Here is a 21563-nt window from a genome sequence, read left to right on the forward strand (position 1 = left end):
AAGGCTGGCAATTTAACCCGTGACACACGAACTCGACATGAACGCGATACATAAAATTCGGGTTAGGGTTGGGCTTAAACTGGTTTAAGTTGTAAACGGATTTACGACACGTTTGACCTGTATTTTTTTTTTTTAATTTTTTTGTTTATTAAACTTTACCCGTTGATTGTTTGTAACTTTGTAAGCTTTGCCCTTTGATGGTTTGATTATTGTTTTTGAGGATTTTGTTTAGGAAGTAAAGGAAAGACTGATTAAAAAAAAAAAAAAAACATTTTGGTAGGGTTACAAAAGGTTAAAAACTATAATGAGTTTACATTCGTATCACGTCGTGTCGGTCTATAAACGGGTAACACAACACGATTACAACCCATTTATATAAACGGGTTCGTGTCATGTTACCCGTTTATAAACTATGTCGTATTCGGGTTGGGAGTTTGACACATTTAATTAAACATGTCATGTTCGGATTGGGCTTAAATATGCCGAGTCGTAATTGGGTTAAACACAAACTCGACACAGGAACACGTTTTGCCAGCCCTATTTGAGGGTGAAGGGTGAGGCAAGTATACTGTAGTGAATAAAAGACGATGTTTTTATATTGCTTTGGAAAAAAAAAAAGAAAAAAAAAAAAAAAAAACTGATTTAGATTGGATAGGGAAAAAAATTAATTATTTCTTAGATCTGATTTTTCAATTTAGTTAATTTTGTATTTGAATATATAAAAGTTTTAAATTTAAGACCTCCTCAGACTATTTTTTTTCTTAAATAAATAACAAAATTATTTCAAATGATAATTTATTTCATTCTTCTAAAATAAAAAGATTGGGTAGCTCTAATTTTCTTTTCATTTTAAGTTTTATGTTTTTAGATAGGGGAATTGTAGTCTTTTTAGGTAATTTTTATTATTTATTTAAAGAAAAAATGATTAAGGGTCTTTTTTTTTTTCCCCAAATTAAAAATTAAGTCTAAAACGAAAGACTTAAAAAAAAAAAAAAAAAAAAAAAAAAAAAAAAAAAAAAAGACATTAAAATTAAAATATTTCCCTTTTTAGAGGTGTGATGCCCCCAAATCAGAATATATATGCGGCAGAAATGTAATATTAAATTATTAATATGAGCCTATCACTATTTACTCTTGTATCCTTTTTTTTTTTTTGTACCCTTCTTTTTTCTTTTACTTGATTAGCACTAACCCTGTAAACGAACCGAGCTGAGCTGAGTTTTAGGGTTTTTGGACTAGCTTGTTTTACGGGACCTATAAACGAGCCGAGTTCGAGTTCGAGCCGAGCTAAAAAGCCCTTGTCCATTCTCGGCTCGTTGGGTTAATAAGTAAGTATCGAGCTCAAGGTTGATAGGAACCTAAAATCGAGTCAATCCCAACACTCGAGCTCGATGGATTGAGAAATTTTGTTTGAATGTTTTTGCCGAGCTCTAGCCCAAGACAAAAACTTATATGTATTGATAAGAAGCCCAAATCAAATGGCTCGACTCAATTAAGGCTCATTTAGGGGTTAAAAATATTGACAAACTGTAAAACACACAAAATTTGATTATAAACATCTGAAATCTGAAATAGATAAATTTTTGAATTCTGCTAGTTGCAACTTACAAGCAAATTGGAAAGAAAAAAGATAGTTAACCAATACAAATGAAATAAATGAAACACAAATGAAACAATTACAACTCAAAGAAATACAAATGAAACAATTACAACTCAAAGAATACAAATGAAACAATTGCAATTTACAACTCAAAGAAATACAAATTAAAACAAATGCAAATCATAGAAATACAAATCAAAGAGCTGCCACCTCACTGCAACTTTGGAAAATGGCAAAGATCCCAACCAAATCCAGACCAGGCTAACAAGTGACAATAGAAATACATAATTAAATGTCTAGCTTAGTAATTCAGCTTCAGGATGGGAAAATATGAAGTTTCATTTTTTGCACACTGGGCACTGCACACACAAAGCTAAAATATATAAAGACAAATCCAGTATTTCTTGCATAAAAGAATGAATGTATTTCATTTAAGAAAATAAAAACCTTCATCCCAGCCTCTTAGGCATAAAGACCCAATCAACAGCAATTCTTTTGAGTGGAACTCTGCCAAGGTCTCCACATCTAGACCCAATTAACATCAATTCCTTTGAAAGGAACTCTGCCAAGGTCTCCACTGCAATGGAAAGGAGTTTTTTTTTTAAAAAAAAAAATAATAAATCATTAATAGCACACAAAAATAAAGACTTACATTAGTTATATAGTTATATACTTATATTGCTTGAAAATGTGAGAAAAAGAAAAATAAAGACTTATCTTAGCATTTCTCAGAGAATGCTGAGTAGTGGGGACATTGAGGACTGAGGACTGAGGAGTGGTAGCCACAGAATCACAGCTTCAGCTTGCATCAATAGTTGCCTGTTGCCACTGCCGCCAGTAGAAGAATCAAGTAAATGTTAAGAAATGTTACACATCATATAAATACAAATCAAAGAGATCAAAACCACATAAACTATCAAAGATGCAAAATACAACTCATTTGCAAATTACAACATTGTCAATGACTCAATAATTAGTATTGTCACTTGATATTTGCCATCAATCATCATAAAACACTTGGGTTGCCACTTGCCATAAATACCCTGCATTCATTTGAAAAAAATTGTTAGATGTTTGTAAATTGTACACCTTACATTCAGACTTCAATCAAAAAACAACATTGGCATATAGGAATTATTCTAACATGTGCACTACACAGGCCATTATGCCAATTTGCCAAAGGAATTGGCACAAAAGGGAAATGGCTATTTAGTCAAGACTCAAAAAGCATTACCTTTACGCATTAGAGATTATTCCAAAATCATATCAGTAAACTTGAGCCAAATTAGAGAGCTAAATCAGAAAATATTAAATTTGGGCAGACTAAAACAGAAATAACAAATCTAAGTATAATGAATATAACTTGAGTCAAATCAGAAATATTAAATATGGGCAACATGGCAAACAAAAACAGATTCTAAAAAATCAGCCTATAATGAATATAACTTGAACCAAATCAGATAGCTAAATTATCACTAGCAGCCAAATGATTATAATTTATAGCATAATTACAACATATTTGAAATGAAATGTTGTTAGCTAGATACTAAGACAAATAGACAATAATCATAACATACTCATAGCATAATAATTAGAAATAGGATTCATGCCATAATCACTACGGCATGTGCAAAAATACCATACGGTCCATACTAAATTACTAAGGTTCTTTCTTCTTCAATGGGTATGCCCTACATGCCTGCATACTCAAATACAAAAAAAACAAAATTTGATGTTAATTAGATAGTATACTCCCTTGCATTTATGTTGTCAAAGTTAATTGACCTTAACAAACATGTCAAGGGTGGTTAAATAAACAAATGAACACATAATAAGTTAAAGTAGGGAACAAAGCAAATTACATATTGCATGAATTCCATCTCCATGTGTTAGTTACTAGCTTAAACATCTTGTCCAGATTTGGACTGTTTAAGTATATATATGTAACATGGTCTACATGAACAATGGTACTTTCTCAAAAAAATAAGTACATAAACTTATAAACATAAGTACATAACAGATTGTCTTGGATGTTCAAAACACACCACATAATCAAAAGCAAAATACTTATGTAGTCCCTACTTCATTTAGCTTGGAAGTCCCTGAATCATGGTATTGTTGGCAAGTCAATTTCAACCAATTTCTACATAAACAAACACAAGCAAAGTTAATAAATTGAGTTTATACCTAAAAAAAAGTAAATGAAAATAATAAATGTGTCACTTACAACCGCAGCAGAGTTTTTCTTCATTCCATGAAGTGATCTTACCCAATCCGACCTACATAAGAGCATTTGAACTGTTTCGGTTGACAGTAAGGCTATATGTGGTTCAATCACCCTACCACTAGCATTAAAGGCAGATTCTGAAGTAACACATGACATAGGAACAACTTGAATATCCTGCGACATCTTAGACAAGATGCGGTACTTCAAACTATTAGCTTTCCACCATGCCAAAGCCTCAAACTCTGGGTCAATATCATTTCCATTACCATCCTTCTCCAACATGAAGACATCATCTTCAAGATAGATGTCCTAATCAGTTTTCAGATGCCTAATTATTTCAATACTTCTAACATGCTCCAAAAACCTTGATGTATCGGTTGCTACTTTGGGACCAACATCCCTACTAGAAACATTTGAGGAAGTAGAAGCAGCAGCATCTTCATTAGCTTGCCACATAATAGTCATATTATGAGCAGCCAAATAAAATTCATAATATTCACCGAAAGCAGCCAACACACTTTTGATGTGCTTTTTAGCTTCATCCTCTTGATAAATTAGAGGAAAACAGAAATTAATGAACTTCATTTTGAATCTTGGGTCTAAGACAGCAGCCAAGGACATTAAATGATTGCAATCCCCCCAGTACTTGTAAAATTTTTCCTCCATTCTGCTTTCATTTCTCTAATGTATCCATTCTGATCCATGGACTTTATGGTTAGAATTTCTTTAATTCTCCATACCTCTGGTAAAAAAAAAAAAAATTGAAGTAGGGTAATCAAATCCAGATACATTGTTGGTCACCTCATTGAAGATTGCCAAAAGTTGATTAACATTCCCAACCTTCTCACACTCTTCTACACTTACAACCCACTGCAATGCTTGGTCAATATTAGAGTACCTAGAGAATACTTCTTTGAACCCGATGGCAATAGTTAACATCATGTAGGTGTTGTTCTATCTAGTAGGGACATCTAAAATCATTTTTTTGAAGGTAATTGCAACCTTTTAGCTATTTCACTAAACTGTTTCAACCGGATCTCAGAAGCCACAATGTACTTGACACCTTGATGCACAAAATCAACTATATCCCCAATTTTAGCAATTTCGGCTTGCACCAACAAGTTAGTAATATGTGCACAGCACCGCACATGAAATAAACGTCTCCCATAACCACTAGGAAAGACATCTCTCAATTCAAATTCATCTCTCAAAATCCTTATGGCAGCAGTATTTGATGAAGCATTATCAAGTGTGATTGAAAACACCTTATTCACAATACCCCAATCTTCAAAACAACTCCTTAATCAAAGTCAATAAAGTGGCAAGTGACCACCATATACGACACCCTCTGCGCAGAGGTCCACATATCTGTAGTTATGTTTACCTTATCAAGCCCACAAAGCAATGCTTTCAACTTCCTCTTCTCAATATTGTATGTGCTAATGCAATCATTCTTAATAGTTGAATGACTATTCTTTTTCCAATGGAGAGTGCATGCCTTCATGAACTTGTTAAAAATTATTGTAATATATGTGTTACAAATAATTGTTTTTTCTATTCTTTATTCGTTAGCCCTTTTATTCTTTATTAATATCCAACTAGTGGTTTCTTAGAAATTATTATTGTGACCGTTTGGTCATTAAAGACCATTTAGTTTCTCTATACGTTTTTTATCATGAGTGGTTAAACATATTGATTTTCTTTACCGTTTATGCCCTTGGTCATTAACATATATTTATGGCCTTTTGATAACAAATCTTTCAATTTTGATTGTTAGAGTTTAATAAGTTTTATGGACTTTGACCATTTGCTCATTAATAAGTGTTTTACAGTTTTCAGTTTTTGTTCATTATTTTGTTATGACATTTTGGAGAACCACCAGCCCACAAGTTTTCTATGTATATATGTCACCAAAAAAGAGCATTAGTATGTGATCACTTCTTTGGCTCGAAAGGCCTTGATATTTTTACCACATTTTGTTTTTGTGTAGTTGGGTTATTTTTCATTCTCCACTAGCAACTAGTTTTAGTGTTGCATTACATCATCTACTTTGAGGAAAAATGGTTGTTCTATTACTCTTCGTTATTAGGAAGTGCGTCTTTAACGAAGGTAGACGCTATAGTCTAATCCTGGGAGGTAGCGTGTCAAAGGATCCGTCGCACCGAGTTATACACTCCGGGAGGCACGAATCAACCTTTAAGGACAACACTCTTGTGTGATCCTATAGCATATTGTAAGATCTTTCTATACTCTACTTTCCATCTTTTGTATTTTATTTATTTTATTGTTAATATTCATATTGTAATTATTTTATATAAATGAGAATTTTTGCACCATCCAAAATTATTTTCAACAATCTTAAAGGTTGATTTTGTGATGGTTGCACAAATATTTTGATTAGATCATAACAATAGTATTTAAACTTATGAGAAGTCAAATACTACAAGAGTTTGCGGTATGCAATTCGCATATAAGAAAGATGAAATCAATTCTTGAGTGGAAAGATTTTATTATGAAAAAATCTGATAATTGATTTGTTTATCAGAAAAAGAGTTAAATGTCATGTGTAGGCATTGTAAGTGAAAATATTTTGACTAGAAGAGTTTTTGATTATTTGACCCAAAATTTTGTTAATTTAATTTGTTTCTCGAATACTATTTTATTGATTGGGTCATGAATCTTGCAATAAAAATTATTAAGCCATTATGGATTTTTAGAACTTAACAATTTTTGTTGTGATATATGCTGAGTTTGTTGGAGAACATTTACGTCGACTAATAATAACAAAGTGAGTGGTTACTCATGTTATGATGGAGAAAAATACATAGGCATTGTTAATTGTGTGCAGAGAATACAACTTTACTAAAGATTCTTGCAGGTAAGCACATAATAGAAGAAAGAGATGTGGTGTGCATATTGAGTCAATCGATTCTCACAACACCTAGTTGGTGTGTGGTAGCGACAGTCTATTTTGAAAAATCTTGGAGTAAAGCTGTTGGCTTCGCTGTGAGTTTTAAACGCTGATTTGTAGGTCTTATTTTTTTTAAGACATAGTATACCATTTCATTTATTAAAATGAAAAAAATTCAAGTTATGAAGGTGCTCCTTAATTGAATTAAAGCTAGTGCAAAATTTTATAATTACATGAATTTTGTATATGATAAGCGGTGGCTTCTATTGATTCATCTATTTTAAAGAAGAAATAGTATCTAGCATTTATGTTAGCAATGACATGCTAGAATAGCATAAATACTTTAAAAGTATTTGGTAATTCTTCATATATATCATTTACCTTCCAAATTTCTTTAACATGATAATTCAGAATAAAATATATGTGATTATTGATGTTCTTATATATTGAGGCTCATTTGATATCTCATAAATTTATCATATCATTAGATTGATGCCAATGCCATATTTTTGACAATGAGCCAATAATAGTTTATTACTATTTGGTTGAGCTTGATACTTTACATATTTATTGGGGCTTTAGTTAAAAAGATTTTATTTTAATATCTTGATAGAACTTGTGATATGCAACTCCTATATATAAGAACCATGCATGTTAAAAAATCACAAGTCGTGATTAGTATTTGTTTTTTAACAAATCAATGCTTCAGAAAACTGTCAATTGGGAGAAAAGAAAGAAGAGGAAATGACATATCACACTTAGAGAAATATGAGTTCATAGAAGTCATTTCTTAAAGTGTTTGTGTGCTATTAGTGAAAATTTCTTTTATTGTGACTATTTGGTTTATTCCATTAATATTTGGCATGATAGATTTATACATGTAAATCTTGGCCAAATCAAGGGATTGAGGAGAAATTAGAACATTTGAATAAATGATGAATGCTATGATTGTCAATTTTGGGCTATCCACCAAAGTGTGGGGATAAACCATTATTTTGTTTATCATATTCATAAGCATTGTTTGTAATACCTTGAAGTATGGGGGTATTTGGCAAATGTTATGTTACGTGGGCCTAAAATGAGGAAACTTGGTTTTAAAAACTATGATTGTGATTTTATTGGTTTTGCATGTAATAGTTCATGCTATAGATTCCTTATTATCAAAAGTGATTTTTAGATTACAATACTATTATTGAATCTAAAAATACTATTTTTCTTAAGCGTGTTTTTCCTTTGAAAAATAAGGAAAAATTATTTCATGAATTTTCCGTTGCTTCTAATAAAATTGTTGATGATATGTAAGAATTGAGAAGAAGCAAGTGAGCTAGAACGGAAGTAATCTCGGTAATGATTTTATTGCTTATATTATTAATGATGATCCAATATGTTATGGTGAAACAATTAAATCTAGTTGATGCATTTTATTTTTGTTAGAAGCTATAAATAATGAATTGGAATAAATTATGTCTAACCTTGCTTGGGAACTCGTTGAGTTATTTAATGAGACCAAATCAATTGGATATATATAGATGTTTAAAAAGAAGCTTAAACTGGATGATACAATAGATAAGTACATGGTAGATATGGTAGCTAAAAGGTACAAGTAAATACAAACTGTTGATTATTTGATATTTATTTTCTGATTACTAGAATTGCATTTATTATAATATTATTTGTCATTGCATCTATTTATAAATTTATTGCACATCAAATGGATGTCATATTGCTTTTCTAAGTAGCAAAGAGATTTATATGGAGCAGCCCGAGGAACTAGTAATCCCTAGTCAAGAATATAAAGTGTGCAAATTGGTAAAATCCTTGTTTAGATTAAAGTAAGCTCCTAAATAATGGCGTTTGACAAGGTTATATTGTCTAATTTATATTTGATTAATGGTACAAGTAAATGCATAGCAAGTTTTACAATAATGAATGTGTCATTATTTGTTTATATATATATATATTGACGACTTGCTTAATTTTTTTTTTTTTAACTAGCATTGATGTTGTACATGAAACTAAAATATTTCATGTATCTAATTTTGATATGTAAGACATAGGTAAAGCTAATGTCAAGTTGGACATTAAAGTTATTCGGGATAATAATTGCATTATTTTATCTCATTCATATTATGTTGAAAAGATGCTTAAAAAATTTGAGCACTTTTATTATCTACCTATATCTACACTATATGATTCAAAAATACATTTGGTTAAGAATCATGATGATTGTAGTGTTTTGCAAGAAAAATACACACAAATTATTGGTAGCTTGATGTTTTGACAAACTGTATATGCCCTGATGTTACATATATTGTTAGCAGATTGAGTAGATATACTCATAATCATGGTATTGAGCATTCTAATGCTATCTCTAAATTGCTGAGATTCTTAAAGGACACATTTAATTTTGGTTTGTCATATTGTGATTATACTGCTATATCAAAAGGATATTGTAATGCTAACTGCATTTTTGATTCAGATGAGTAAAACCTACTAATGGCTATTATGTGTTTAATCTGGCTGAAGGAGCTATTTCTTGAAAGTCCTAAAAAAAAACTTGCATGGTAAGGTTTACTATAGAGTCGGAGTTTATTGCCTTGGAGAAAGCATGAACTGAAGATGAATGGCTAAAGAACCTATCGATAAATTAATTTGCTTTTATATGCTAATTCAGTTCCATTTGTATTTTCATTGTGATTGACAGACTGTCATAGCTCGAGCAAAGAGCAAATAATTTATAATTAGAAAGTGCACAATATTGTGAGGCAGCATATTGAGACTGATATATGTCCATGGACTTTGTGAGATCATAAAAGAATTCTGCAAATTCTTTGATCAAGCCACTAGCAAGAAGGCTAGTGAGAGAAGCATTGAGGGGGATAAGACTAATACCCAAATTATGACACTGTGATTGATACCCAACCTCTGTAATTGGAGATCCCATGAATGAAATTTAATGGGAAACGAAGTCACAAGTGAAATGAGGTATGGTACTGTCAATTTATGTTTATTAACTATCTTGTTGAGAAGATTAGTGATGAGTCCATTCCTATGGTGTAAGACAGTACAAGATGCAGAGTGATTAAGGATGAGCTTAAAGCTCTTAATAAATCCATAGTCCTTACCGGGAATCGAGGTACCTCTTATATATATATATAATTTTTAGGAATAAACTATTTTTATTGTAAGGGGCATTTCTTTTGGTTGGTAGATTATTTAAATACTTGTTTTATTTTTTCTTTTTGGGTTTTGAATTGTTGTAGTAATGGGGTATTTCTTGTGCATGTTGGTTTGTTTAAATAGTAAATACTTGTTTTTATTGTTTTAATGTTTTCTTTATGTAACTATTTTAAAAAATTGAATTTATATTTCTAAGGCTCATATTGGCAAAAACATTGATTTTTTAGGATTTTTGGGCCCTTTTTTTTTTTAATGGGCCAACTGTATAAAAAAAAGGGTTTATTTTAGCCAAATACCTAAAATAAGCCAAAAAAAAAACAATTTTCTTAAAAAACCGGTTACCGAACCGGGTACAAATGGAACCGGCTGGTAACCGGGACCCTGGTTTACCAAGACCTGGTTCCTGGTTCCGGTTGCCCAAAACTAAGAACCGGGGTACCCCAGTTCTAGTCCCCGATTTTTGCCAAAAACCGGAAAACCGGACCAGGTTAACACCCCTAAAGTTTAGTCGGGCGAGTCAGGTATGTTTCATTTGCTAATTAAGCGGGCTTGTACAGTAACGAGCAGGCTGGAACAGTTTTGAGCTTGATTTCGAGTCGAGTTTAATCGGGCGGGTATAGAGCGGGTTCACGAGCCGGCCTGCTCGTTTGCAGGCCTAATTAGCACATACCATAGCCTCTAATAATACAATAACTCCAAATCATTTAATTAAAAACAATATGAAGACCAACTTCTGTTTGTCAGATAAATTGCATTGGAAAGTAAGCATAGATACAATATCTCTATATTTTCTTTTGGAAAAAATACAAAATTAATCCATGTAGTTACACTGATTTACAATAAACTTCATATGATATAAAAATATTTTGAGAGTTCCCTAGTATGCAAAACTAAACACATAAGTCAATTCAAAAAATTAGATGGAAGTTGAGTTACAGTGACTTATTTGTTATTTTCGCATACTACATGAAACTCTCATAATATTTTTATACCACAAGAAACTTATTGCAAATTAGTGTAATTGCATAGATTGATTTTTTATTTTTTTCTTAAAAATAAATAAAAATATAATTGTTTACAACAATTAATAAGTTTCATCATTAAACACTCCCTCTAATGAAATAGTTTGTAGGACAAAAATTTAGTTATATGATTACTCTATGAAGTCATGCTTCCCTATTAACTCCCACAAGTCGATGATGTGGCACATTGTGATTGCTTTCACTTACCGAGAACCAACGGATTTTTGTGTTGAAAATCTGACCGTTAGAAAAATATACACGTCATCATCCCTTATCTCTATACAGAGAGCTGTGACCCTTCCAACAGTCACACCTTCAAGTGTCCGTGTCTCTTTCTTTTCCATGGCTTTCTCTGCAACTCTCTCACAAAACTCTTTCTCATGCCTCTCTCACTTCCCTCAAACCTTCCGAAGAAACCCTCTTCGCTTGGCGTCCATTAGAGCCGTAAGCGCCGCCGCAGAGCCGGAGAAGGAAAAGGCGACGCAGACGCAGACAAAGAGCGAAGAGTCTTCTTCCAATGCTCAACCATCCACCGCAGCTCCTAAGCTCCCCAAAAAGCCTGTATATTCGAGTGAGTTATGAAATTAATTTCGTGAAATGTTTTACTTATTTTCAAAATTAAAGGAAAAGGGTATTATTTTTATATATTGGTTTTTGTTTTTTCTTTACTTTTTTCGCTTGGGGCAGTGAAGAAAGGCCAGATTGTGAGGGTGGACAAGGAGAAGTATCTCAATAGTATTAATGTAAGTATAATTAAGTACAAAAAAATGTTTTTTTTTTTTTTTTTTTTTTCCCACTACACAAACAAAATCCAGAGAAAGAAAATTGTGAAGTAAGTTTTAGTTATACAAATTGAACATTCATTATATTTAGGTTTGGAATAAGCTGGAATTTAAAATTTGATGTGTGAAATTTGATTAAAATTTCAGTATCTGTCTGTTGGTCATCCACCTTATTACAAAGGGTTGGACTACATTTATGAAGACCGTGGTGAGGTAAAGTACGGTTCAGAGGTTGCTTTTCCAAGTGTTTATTTATTTGTTTTTTATTAATTTTTAGGGGTAATTTCGCTTTACACCCACGAATTACCAAGCGATTTGAGAAGTTTTTAAACTTCAAAACTTTTTAATTTAGACCCTTGAAATTTCAATTGCAGTCAATTTGAACTCTTTCGTCAGATTTTAAACATTAAAAATGAGACAATGACGTTTATGCCCTTGAATTTTTTATAAAATTCTAAATTTACTCTTAATTCCAATTTTTTTTTTTTTTTTAAAAAAAATTAAAGTTAAAAAAAATCAGGAATATTTTGGTCTTTTTAGGGGTAAATCAGGGAAGTTAATAGATAAATCTGACGGAGGTGTTCAAATTGACTGCAATTGAAAGTTCAAGAATCCAAATTGAGAGGTTTTGAAGTTTTGAGGACTTTTCAAATCGCGTGGTAATTCAGAGGTTTAAAGTGAAGTTATCCCACTTATTTATGGTCATTTCACATTAATTTGTGACGAGTACTACACATATTCTCACTTCTCCACATTTATTTTTTCACACCCTAAGATTTATCTCAAATCTAGTAGTGATTTTAAAAGGTGTGAGTGTATGTAGTATACTAGTATTACTCATTTCTGATCGGAGGTATGATATTGTTTTAGGTATTGGATATACGTATTTTTGAGGAGACGGGAGAGTATGCACTTGTAAGTGATTCTCGTTTGTGTTTCTTGTCTTTAGTATACAAAAGCAACAATATTTGTAGAGTAATTATAGAAGTCCCTCTTGTGTCCCTCTAATAATGATGTAGCTCTTAAAGTTAACTATATTACGTGAATACGTAACGGGGATAAATTTTAGGTTCTGAGGGAACCTACACCTTAGATTCTAAGGGAACCTAGACCTTTTAGATTTTGAGGAAACCTAAAACACATTTTTCAAACTCAAAATTTGTGATTAGTTTTCTATCCTTTTTTATTAAAATACCATCCTTTAAATAGGAATATTACAATGACTTAGACTTTGAATAGAACTCCTACACTCACTTGGAGATAAACTCGTAGAATGCTAACTATGTTACTATGTTACTTCCGTAACATTCCTTCCCCGTTAAAGAGACCTTGTCCTCAAGGTCTAGAAATTTTTTTCTTCCAATATTGAGATGTAGCCAATGACGTGACCATGAAGTAGGAGATATGAGCCAGGGACTTGGAGCATTGAAAGTAGGGGTGTCAACCCGGTCCGGTTTTTCGATTTTTGGCCAAAACCGGGAACCGGAACTGGGGTACCCCGGTTCTCGGTTTTGAGAAACTGGAACCGGTTAACCAGGGTCCCGGTTATCGGCCAGTTCCGGTTTTACTCGGTCCGGTAACTGGTTTTTTTTAAAAAAAAAATTGGTTTTTGAGCTTATTTTAGGTATTGGGCCTAAAATAAGCTCATTTTTTTTTCATAAGTTGGCCCATTTTTTTAAAAAATCTATTAGTCTCTTTGTATAAATTAAAGGGGCTTTGTTGTGATTGTTTGAAATAATTAAAAAATAAACCTAAAAAAAGTCTAAAAATCCTAAAAAATCAATGTTTTTGCCTATTTGGGCCTTAGAAATAAAAATATAATTTTTTAAAATACCCTAAACCTAAACCTAAGTGTATATATATATATATATATATATATATATTAAATAAAATGGAAATCCGGTTCCAGTATTCCCGGTTTTTACTGGGAATACCGGAACCGAAACCCCGGTTTCCCAGTTTTTGGATTTTTCAAACCGGAACCCTCCGATTTCCCGGTTTCCAGTTTCCCAGTTTCCCGATTCCGATTTTTTGGTAATTTTTGACACCCCTAATTGAAAGTAACCATCACGTGACTCACTCAAGCACCTTCGATAAAAATCAAAATTATTTTTCACTTTTTTTAATAAAAATTCAAGTTTGGTTTTATCGATCTCCTCTTCTGCTCCTTTTTTTTTTTTTTTTCTTCTCATTGGACATTGATCAACATTTTGGGCACCTATAGCTACAAATGCAAACTTAGAAACAGATGCCCCCATTTTGCATTCTTTTCGTCTTTGGCCTTTCATCCTCTTCCTAGGTGGTCGTTCAGAAAGTGGACCAAGTTTCCAGATCTGCACCATTCGATTCTTTTCGACGGTTCTGTATGGGTTGGAGACGGTGGTTGCTCTATGGGTCACGAGGTAGAGCTTCTATAGCGAGTAGGGCTGATGAATTTTCTCGGTGAGAGATGGGTTTGTTGGACAGTGGGTTGCTGATCTGTAGATGGCTTTGTGTTGGGACTCTTGGTTGTTCGGTGTGGCGGGTCTCTGGGTCTTGGTTGGCTGTTTCTGTGCGCTGCACGGTGAATTTTCTCTAGTTGACGATTGGTTTGCTGGATATGAGCGTGATGGAGATATCGGTTTGATAAGGTTGTTGACGTCTTCAATTGGCTAAGAATCCAATGGTGGTGTGGGATACGGTGGTAGCACCATTTGTAGCTACTCTGAAAAATGGAACTCATCATTGTTATCAGCTGAACCATCATCGAATTTTGCAATCAATGCATACAATTTAGCATTATTTTCTTAAATCCTCTCATTATTTTCTTCCATCTTCTTAATCAAACCTTCACACATAGTTATGAGGTTTCCAAGCTGCTGTTCAAGTCGATCCAACCTTGGATTCGCCATTGACAAGATCACGGCTCTAATACCAAATGTGTTGATTTTCCCAACAAAATGTACCAAATGTTACGTGAAGATGTAATGGGGATAGATTTTCGGTTTTGAGGGAACCTAGACCTTAGGGGAATCTAAATCTTTTAGATTTTGAGAAAACCTAAAAACCCTTTGAAGTGATTAATTTTCTGATTAATTTTTATTAAATACCATCCTTTAAATAGAAACATTACAATGACTTGGATTTAGAGTAGAACTCTTACACTCACTTGGAAATAAACATGTATAACGCTAACTAATGCAATACTGACTCTAAAATAAATAACCAGATAATTGAAATACAAATAGATGCATGTTTATCTCTAATCTAATAATACTGATAACAAAACTAATATAAATTAATCTTAAATGAAATCTAATTCATATTAAAGATAAGCCTACTTTATCACTATATTACTTTCGTAACATACCGATCAATCACAAGTCCAATAATGATTTTAAGAGTCATATCATTCTTAGATGGATATAAAAATGACACAAGAAGGACTTGTAGCATTACTCATATTTACATTGAACTTTTCAAATTTCCTATGTTTTGATGATGCTCCTAGTAAGCAAGATCCAGAGTGCTAATGATTGACTAATTTTTACAGATTGCATGGGTTGGGATTCCAACTGCACCAGCTTGGCTTCCAACAGACATGCTTATTAAGGTAGTTCTAACACTTCTGTTTTAATGGACACTTCATTTTACTGTCTAAGGGTGCCAACAAGGAAGGTCAAGCTTGGTGTCGGATTATTTTAAGCTTTGTGTGGTTGAACTTGGATCAAGATCAAGCTCAACAAACCTAATATATATAACTTTAGGATTAGGTTTCATTTGGCTGAGCTCAAGTTAGTGGAAGCCTCCCCAGACTCATTTAGAGTGTATATGATAATACAATTTTAAACCAAATTACAGAAGAAGAAAAAAAATGTGTAAGAATATTTTTCGGTCTTACACTTTTTGACTGGACTCACGGGTGGGGTGCCAGCGGGTCTTATTCCGATGCCTAAGTTAGTTCATTTGAGAAAAGTCTGCCCAATACACAATAGTTGAGTATGTCCTTTGTACCTGGTGTAGGGGCATATTTATAGGCTTGGTTATAGAATTGGACTTAGACTAGGTCTCCTTGTCAACTTGATGTAGGAGTGCCAAGAGTTTAAAATTGATCTGAGGTCCTACTTCAATTAGGCTTGGAATAGGACTGTTATGTTAGATTCTTTAAAGAGTTCTAATTAGACCCGGATTGAGACTCCTATTCCAATGATACTTTTCTTGTAGGCCTATCATTAGTCTTGAAGCCTAAGATTTGATGAGCTGGTTGAGTAAAATTATTCCCAACAATATATATTGTTTGTGAATACGTTTTTTTTTTTTTTTTTTTTTTAATTACAATTTGAAAAACGTAGAAAAATATAAGTATTTAAAGAGCTTTTTATAGTTATTTTGGTTAGCTGATTTTTGTGTTTGCTTGCAGTCAGATAAACTGAATTACGAGAGAATGTGATCCAGATACCAAAAACACAATTCCATGCTGTTAGTACCAATCATGGATGCCATTGCTTGCTATGTGAAAGTCTCTTGCTTTTGCTCACCATCATCAGCAACTTCTTCCGTATCTTTGTCAATTGTCAACATCAAACACAAATAGGCATTTTGTTTCTAATTATTGTAAGATAAAAAGTATTCAATATCAAATGTGTATCCAATTCCCCCCGCCAACATTTTGAAAAAAGCCCCCTCCCTCCTACCAAATTTTGAAAAAATAAATAAATATTTGTGGCATTTTTATGTAGTGGTAATTTTCTTAAGATTTGTTTCTTTGGCTATCATTGGAAATAAAAATTTGGGGACTTTTATTATATTATTGGTAGTTGCCTACCAACATGTGAACAAGAAAAATTAAGATTTGTGTAGGCCAATTTCATCTTTTATTTTATTTTTTTTATTTTTCTTTTTTTTTGGACTAAAGCATGGTAGGTTATATATATGTCCTCATACCTCCTTTAAACTATCATCCAATTGACAATGCCCCTTCCAAAACTTTCAATTCGACCAAGGTCCCTCTTAAGAGCATTCCTAGTAGCCTCACCAAATTTTACTTACATTTTTGGTTATTTTGACAACTCACCTTTTTAGAGCACACACAGCAGCCTCACTATTTTAACAATTCACTTTTACTATTCTATTTAAATATTATTTTTCAAAGATTTGTTTATTCTTAGAAGAAAAAAAAATGAAAAGCAAAAAAGATGAAAAAGAAATAAGTTGTTTAATCAATAGGTGAGTGAACAATAATAATATTTATATTTTGTGAGTATTGTTTACTTCACTATTATTATTTTTTTTGGGTTAAAGTAGTGAGTCTGAAAAGTGAAATTTTAGGTTACTTTTGTTAAATTACCTCACCAAAATAACAAAAAAAATGGTTTTGGTGAAGCTACAAGGAATGCTTTAAGGCCATTAACAAAAATGATCCTAATTTTTTTAATAAGACAAAAATAATCCAATAAATTTGAAAAAAAAAAATTAAGTAAAAAGCTAGAAAATTTTAAATTTCCACTCTGTTTTTATTTGTAAAAAATTTACATTTTAATTACATTTATAATTTTTGGTAATTTGTAAAAATATTGTCTCAACTGAAAGTTTAGAAAGACATTAGTAATTTTGTGATAGGTGGAAGAGTCTATGTGGAATTAAAAAAAAAAAAAAAAAAAAAAAGGAAAAAGGAAAAGAAAAACCAATAGAATAACGAGGTGAATGGATAACAGTGGCAGATCTATGCAGGGGCGGGGCAGGAATTTTGACAAAAAAAAAAAAAATTATAAGGTCGTTTTAAAATTTTTTTGCTCAAGCCCCCCTCCTCCTTTCTTGGTTCGCCCCTGCTTGTTCAACATGAAGGCGCAGGCCGCAGAGTAAAATCTTATTTTCTTCACCTCTTCTGGTTTGTGTTTGTATGGAGGTGTAGAGAAAAATCTAGAGGACTAAGAATTCAAAAAGTGCTAAAGTCGAGTTGGTGGAAGCATTAATTACATGCTGAGGTGTTGATTGATGAGAGATATAGGTGAGGTGGCTTATGGCTTGAGAAAGAAAAACAATTTGTAGTCTTTACGTGGGGCAAGTAAAGCAGGCTTCAATTACTTTTTTTTTTTTTTTTTTTAGCTATTTTTATTGGGTTTTTATCAATTATATAAGTAAACTCGATCAGGTAGAGAATTGTCTTAATGTATTGTTTCTCCATGCACTCAAACACCTACTAAAGTTTGTTATGCAATTTTTTTTTTTTTTTTTGAAAATAAAAATCACATTAACCATTTATTTTGCTATAATGAAATAAAAAAATCACTACATGTCTTCCTTTTTTTTTTTTTAATCCATTTTTGCTTCTAAATGCATTTTTTTTTTTTTTCATTTTATTACCAAACATTAGTAATTGTACAAAGAAAAAAAAAAAAAACACTTAAGACATGGTACCAAAATTTTGGAGACAATTATGCCCCTACAATAACAAGGACCGGATCCCCTTTAGTCCAAACGGACCGGAGGGGATCCAAATGCAACCCTTAAAGTTTTTCAATGAAAATTTTTTTTTAACAAAATTTTAGAGACAAAGTTTTATTTTTCTATGTAATTTCAAACATGCTCATAAGTTACTAAGTCTCTAGGCTTTTCATCATTTTGTAAGAATATACTAGTCAACTAACATATCAATCAACTAATTTCTTAGTATAATTAGAAAAAAAAAAAAAAAATCTAATTTTTTAGTACTATTTCCTACAATATCTCTTTTCAGGTTGATTTTTGGAGAACAGTGAATTTCAGTCGACAAAAAGAAGAAAAAGTATCAAATAAATGATAGTCATATAAGCTTCATGAAGAATAAATTTTTTATATTGTGTTATGAAATATTTTTATTTTAAATTGTATTTATCATTTTTTTTTATGTTATAAAAAATAAAATATTATTTTATTATTTTAATGTGGCACCTTCTAAAATCAATTCTCGGCTCCGGCGCTGTGGATAAGATCGATCCATGAAAGAAGTGTATGCGGAGGAAAAAGGTCAGCAACTTGCGAAAGGCAATACTTTTCCTTAAATGGCTTTTCGAATTTTAGGGTAGTGTGATCAAAATGGAAGAGAGTGAAGAGAGCAGTTACAGTAGAGTCTGCGTCACCGGAGGTTCAGGCTATATTGGCTCTTCCCTTGTGAAAAAGCTTTTACAGAAAGGTTATACAGTCCATGCAACTCTCCGGAACTTGGGTATCTCTCTCTCTCTCTCTCTCTCTCTCTGATTGTGGTGTTTTATATATTCAATTTCTTTTACTTTATTTATGGATCTTTTGTTTTCCTTCATCGATCTCTTCAGGAGACGCAGCCAAAGTAGATCTCCTCAAGTCCTTGCCCAACGCAGCCAACAGATTGGTGCTTTTTCAAGCTGATATTTACAATCCCACTGATTTTGAGCCTGCAATTAAAGGCTGCCAATATGTCTTTCATGTCGCCACCCCTATGCGACATGACACCCAAAGCTCCCAGGTCTGTCCATTTCCAAACATGCATGTTACTTATCTTTATCTTCATAAATTCATCTCTAAATTTTTATACGTTTTAAAATTAAAATAATTCTCAATTAAGGGTATTAAATCTTCAATTTCTTTAGATTATTCTCTTCTGTTATAATTTTTAGTTAAATCTTGTCAAAATTTTCACGTTTATTTATTTTTGGTAATTACTTAAAAGTTTGATAATCTGAAATATAGTACAAGGATACAGCTGAAGCTGCTATTGCCGGGGTTAGATCCATCGCTGATTCATGTATCCGCTCACAAACGGTTAAGCGACTCATCTACACTTCCTCTTTGATGGCATCCTCACCATTGACAGAAGATGGAGCTTCTTTTAAGTCTTGCATGGATGAATCCTGTTGGACACCTTATGATGTCTCCTTTACTTATGCCAATGATTTCCTACTGGTAATTCCTTCCCATATTTGTAAAACTTTGGAGAAACATGGGCTTGGAGGGCTTTCCTCATGTAGTTCCGCCCCTATTAATACCCACGGGTCCGTGGATCAAAACTGGGCTTGGATGCCAATTGTTAGAATGAAACTAAATAAATATGTTTTTCTTCGTAGCATATGAATAACAAATAAAATAGACAAACGTATCTCTATTATTAGATGATGAGTTTTCGTTCTCTGATTGTTAGCCGCATCCATGTCCTTGTGGGTGTGTGTGGAGAAGATTAGTCTCAACCCTAATTTTTTTGATAACCTAAGATGAAGTCTAATGAACGAACTCCATTTATATATTGGGTGAGACTATATGGCTTTCCCACAATTGGTTATAGAAAGGTCAAGCCCATTATAGACCCAATAATAAAATAATTATCCCAGTCCACCCAAAAGGAAATAAACACAATTACAACATATGTCTGACTCCGACATTTGATAATTTTCTAAGCAACTCACTGGTTGTTATGATTTGATTACTATATATGTTTCTACCCTAATGAAAATTCCAACTGTTTGAACTGTGGAAGTCATGGAACCCTAGTGATGGGTTTATTCTGGAATTTTTGTTGTAGGGATACACTAAATCAAAGACTTTAGCAGACAAAGAGGTGCTGAAATACAATGAATATGAAAATGGCAGGCTTGAAGTTGTATCACTACCTTGTGGCCTTGTGGGCGGAGAAACCCTCCTTCCATATGCATCTGGAAGTGTGGAAACCATTATATCACCACTCACAAGCAAATTGTTTTTGTTAAATGGATTCAAGTTTTTGCAAGAACTTTGGGGTTCAATTGCTCTTGTACACATTGATGATATCTGTCAAGCACATATCTTCTGCATGGAAAAGCCATCAATGAAAGGTAGATTCATCTGTGCTGCCACCAATCTAACCATCACTCAAATTGCAGTTTACTTCCAGGAGAAGTTTCCAGAATACGAGATATCAAAAGAGTAAGACTTTTATTTAAAATTTGATTTTCTTCTAAGAAGATTTTTCAGAAAATTAGTTCTTTGCATGAACAATACTTTTTCTCTGAGTATGACAATAATGACATATTAATTAATTAGGTATTTGGAAGGACCAAATGAAGTAGCAGTTAGATGTGATTCCACAAAGCTGATGAAGATGGGGTTTGAATATCTATATGATGAGAAGAAGATATTAGATGACAGTGTGGCATGTGGAAAGCGATGTGGAGCCCTAATGTAATGTCCATTCCTTGTTCTTAAAGTGATGTAGCATATTGTTTAAAATCCCAAAGAATTCCAAACTAAAACACAACCCAGTTTGTTTTATAATTCTTTTCTCTATTATTAATTTTCTTTCATCACTTTTAATTTTTTGCTTTTTGGCTCTATCATTCGTTATTTCTTTGTTATTTTATATGATATACTTACTATAAGACGCCTGTAATTTTAATTAGTTGATCGTTGTTACAAGTTCTGATCGTGTATAGTTGACTTTAGTAAACAATTACTAATTAAATCATATTTACAATTGTTTATCTTACAAGAAAAATAAAATAGATTAATCATATTATCTATTCAGAGTAATAAAATAATTATTTTATTGTATTTTACTATCTATTTAGATTTAAGGCTTAAGTTTTTTGTATTTGTGTATAACGTTAGTTGTATTGTATTTTACTATTTCATACGTTGATCCGTATATATATATATATATATATATATATATATATAGTTTGATTATTTGTGGTAGTTTGATTGTGATTATATATTTGATGTTGGATTGATTGATTGATTATATATAGATTATTGAATTTTCGATTATATAATGTAACTCATATATCAAGTGTCAACCTGAGAAAACTTTAACTCATAGAACGGCCAGAGAAAATTGAAAAAAAAAAAAAAAAAAAAATTCCTGCCAACTTTAGTAACG

The 21563-nt window shown here is 32.2% G+C and overlaps 2 protein-coding genes across 5 annotated transcripts; both read left to right on the plus strand.

Moving 5' to 3' along the window:
- The first annotated feature begins 11238 nt into the window (after positions 1 to 11238).
- On the plus strand, positions 11239 to 16576 carry NDHO (NAD(P)H:plastoquinone dehydrogenase complex subunit O). 4 transcript variants are annotated; one of them, XM_088511881.1, is made up of 6 exons: positions 11239 to 11511; positions 11628 to 11683; positions 11870 to 11940; positions 12593 to 12637; positions 15255 to 15314; positions 16122 to 16576. In XM_088511881.1, exons 1-6 carry the CDS (start codon positions 11283 to 11285, stop codon positions 16132 to 16134), a joined length of 474 nt encoding a protein of 157 aa, XP_088368007.1. In that variant the 5' UTR covers positions 11239 to 11282; the 3' UTR covers positions 16135 to 16576. The 4 variants fall into 4 exon arrangements, with proteins under 4 accessions (XP_088368007.1, XP_059432975.1, XP_088368009.1 ...); XM_059576992.2 differs by having other exon boundaries at positions 11870 to 11935; XM_088511883.1 differs by lacking the exon at positions 15255 to 15314.
- Positions 16577 to 18679: 2103 nt separating this feature from the next.
- On the plus strand, positions 18680 to 20998 carry LOC132166096 (NADPH HC-toxin reductase 1). Its single transcript, XM_059576854.2, has 5 exons — positions 18680 to 18905; positions 19012 to 19181; positions 19406 to 19618; positions 20232 to 20611; positions 20729 to 20998. The coding sequence occupies exons 1-5, from the start codon at positions 18776 to 18778 to the stop codon at positions 20868 to 20870; spliced, it is 1035 nt and encodes a 344-aa protein (XP_059432837.2). The 5' UTR covers positions 18680 to 18775; the 3' UTR covers positions 20871 to 20998.
- Positions 20999 to 21563: the final 565 nt, after the last annotated feature.

Source organism: Corylus avellana, chromosome 11 (assembly GCF_965113065.1).
Source record: "Corylus avellana chromosome 11, dhCorAvel1.hap1.2, whole genome shotgun sequence".
Classification (NCBI taxonomy): Eukaryota; Viridiplantae; Streptophyta; class Magnoliopsida; order Fagales; family Betulaceae; genus Corylus; species Corylus avellana.